The following is a 1,023-nucleotide window of genomic DNA, read 5'->3' as shown; positions in this document are numbered from 1 at the left end:
CACACACACACACACACACACACACACACATATATATATATAAATAAAAGGGGAGTACAACCACACAACCTGATATAGCCCGGCAACACCTAAACGCTTCAGTCTTCCCTACACAGGTCATTGCTCCTCCGCCAACGGCGGCGATGGATCCGAGGCAATCAAGGCCGAGCGCAATATAGAACTGCAAGCTCTAACCGACGACTTGCACAAGTTCACACCAGAACAAGACCAGACAGTCACACTCACTTATGATACAAACAGCGAAGGTGTCAAGAGCGGAGTGGTGGTAGTCACGTTCAACGTACCAGACAAGCTGAATGCCCTCACGGAGGTTATCGGTCATGTCTTCGAGAAACGCATGAGGCAGATCCGAGGTACGCCTCGTCCACTGGTTTGTCGCTGGGTGGTGTATTTTAGGAGTTTTAGGGGTTTTAGGGGTTTTAGGGTTTAGGGTTGTACGGGACGTATTTGGGATCAAACCCGATTGGGGAAGGTGCGTGATAATGTTTAGTGTGTGCAGTGTTTGATTTATTATATGTGGGTAGCTGTGTCTGCGAGTTGTGGGCTTGTGCGTTGAATGAAGCATGCCTGGTCAATACGCTAGATACATATTACGCTACGGAACCAGCACATAAATCTATTGACACTTAACTTATACTCTAGAACACTACCATAGTGTTACTAAGGTCGTGGGCGATCGGATGTACGGACCTGTAGGTGCACTATATAGTCTGCTCGGTACGTGGTGTGTGTGTTGATTGGGTGACTGCGAGGGGTCGTATCAGTTCAATACACTCATACGCATATAACGCGTAGTACTAGATCTAAGCTTGGATTGGTACTACCACTACAGGGGATGAGTCCATCCGAGCCATGATCCTCACGGGCGAAGGCAAAGCGTTTAGTGCGGGCGGGGACCTCGATTGGCTTGTGGACAGAACTAAGGTATGGGGTGAGGGACTTATTCTGGCATCTGCATAAGGAAATACGAATAGGTACGAGTGTGTACAGACCCGAGTGAAA

General features: G+C 48.4%; 1 protein-coding gene across 1 annotated transcript; it reads left to right on the top strand.

The window, feature by feature from the left end:
- Positions 1 to 116: 116 nt before the first annotated feature.
- SARC_17127 (hypothetical protein) lies at positions 117 to 374 on the top strand (the record flags this gene model as incomplete). The annotated part of the gene is made up of 1 exon (XM_014288775.1): positions 117 to 374. A coding segment is annotated over one exon (258 nt), but the record flags the coding sequence as incomplete, so codon positions are not given.
- Between the last annotated feature and the right edge of the window lie 649 nt (positions 375 to 1,023).

This window comes from Sphaeroforma arctica (assembly GCF_001186125.1).
Source record: "Sphaeroforma arctica JP610 unplaced genomic scaffold supercont1.9818, whole genome shotgun sequence".
In the NCBI taxonomy this organism is placed as follows: domain Eukaryota; class Ichthyosporea; order Ichthyophonida; genus Sphaeroforma; species Sphaeroforma arctica.
The sequence above is the reverse complement of the archived record's forward strand: the minus strand, read 5'-3'. Positions and strand labels throughout refer to the sequence as shown.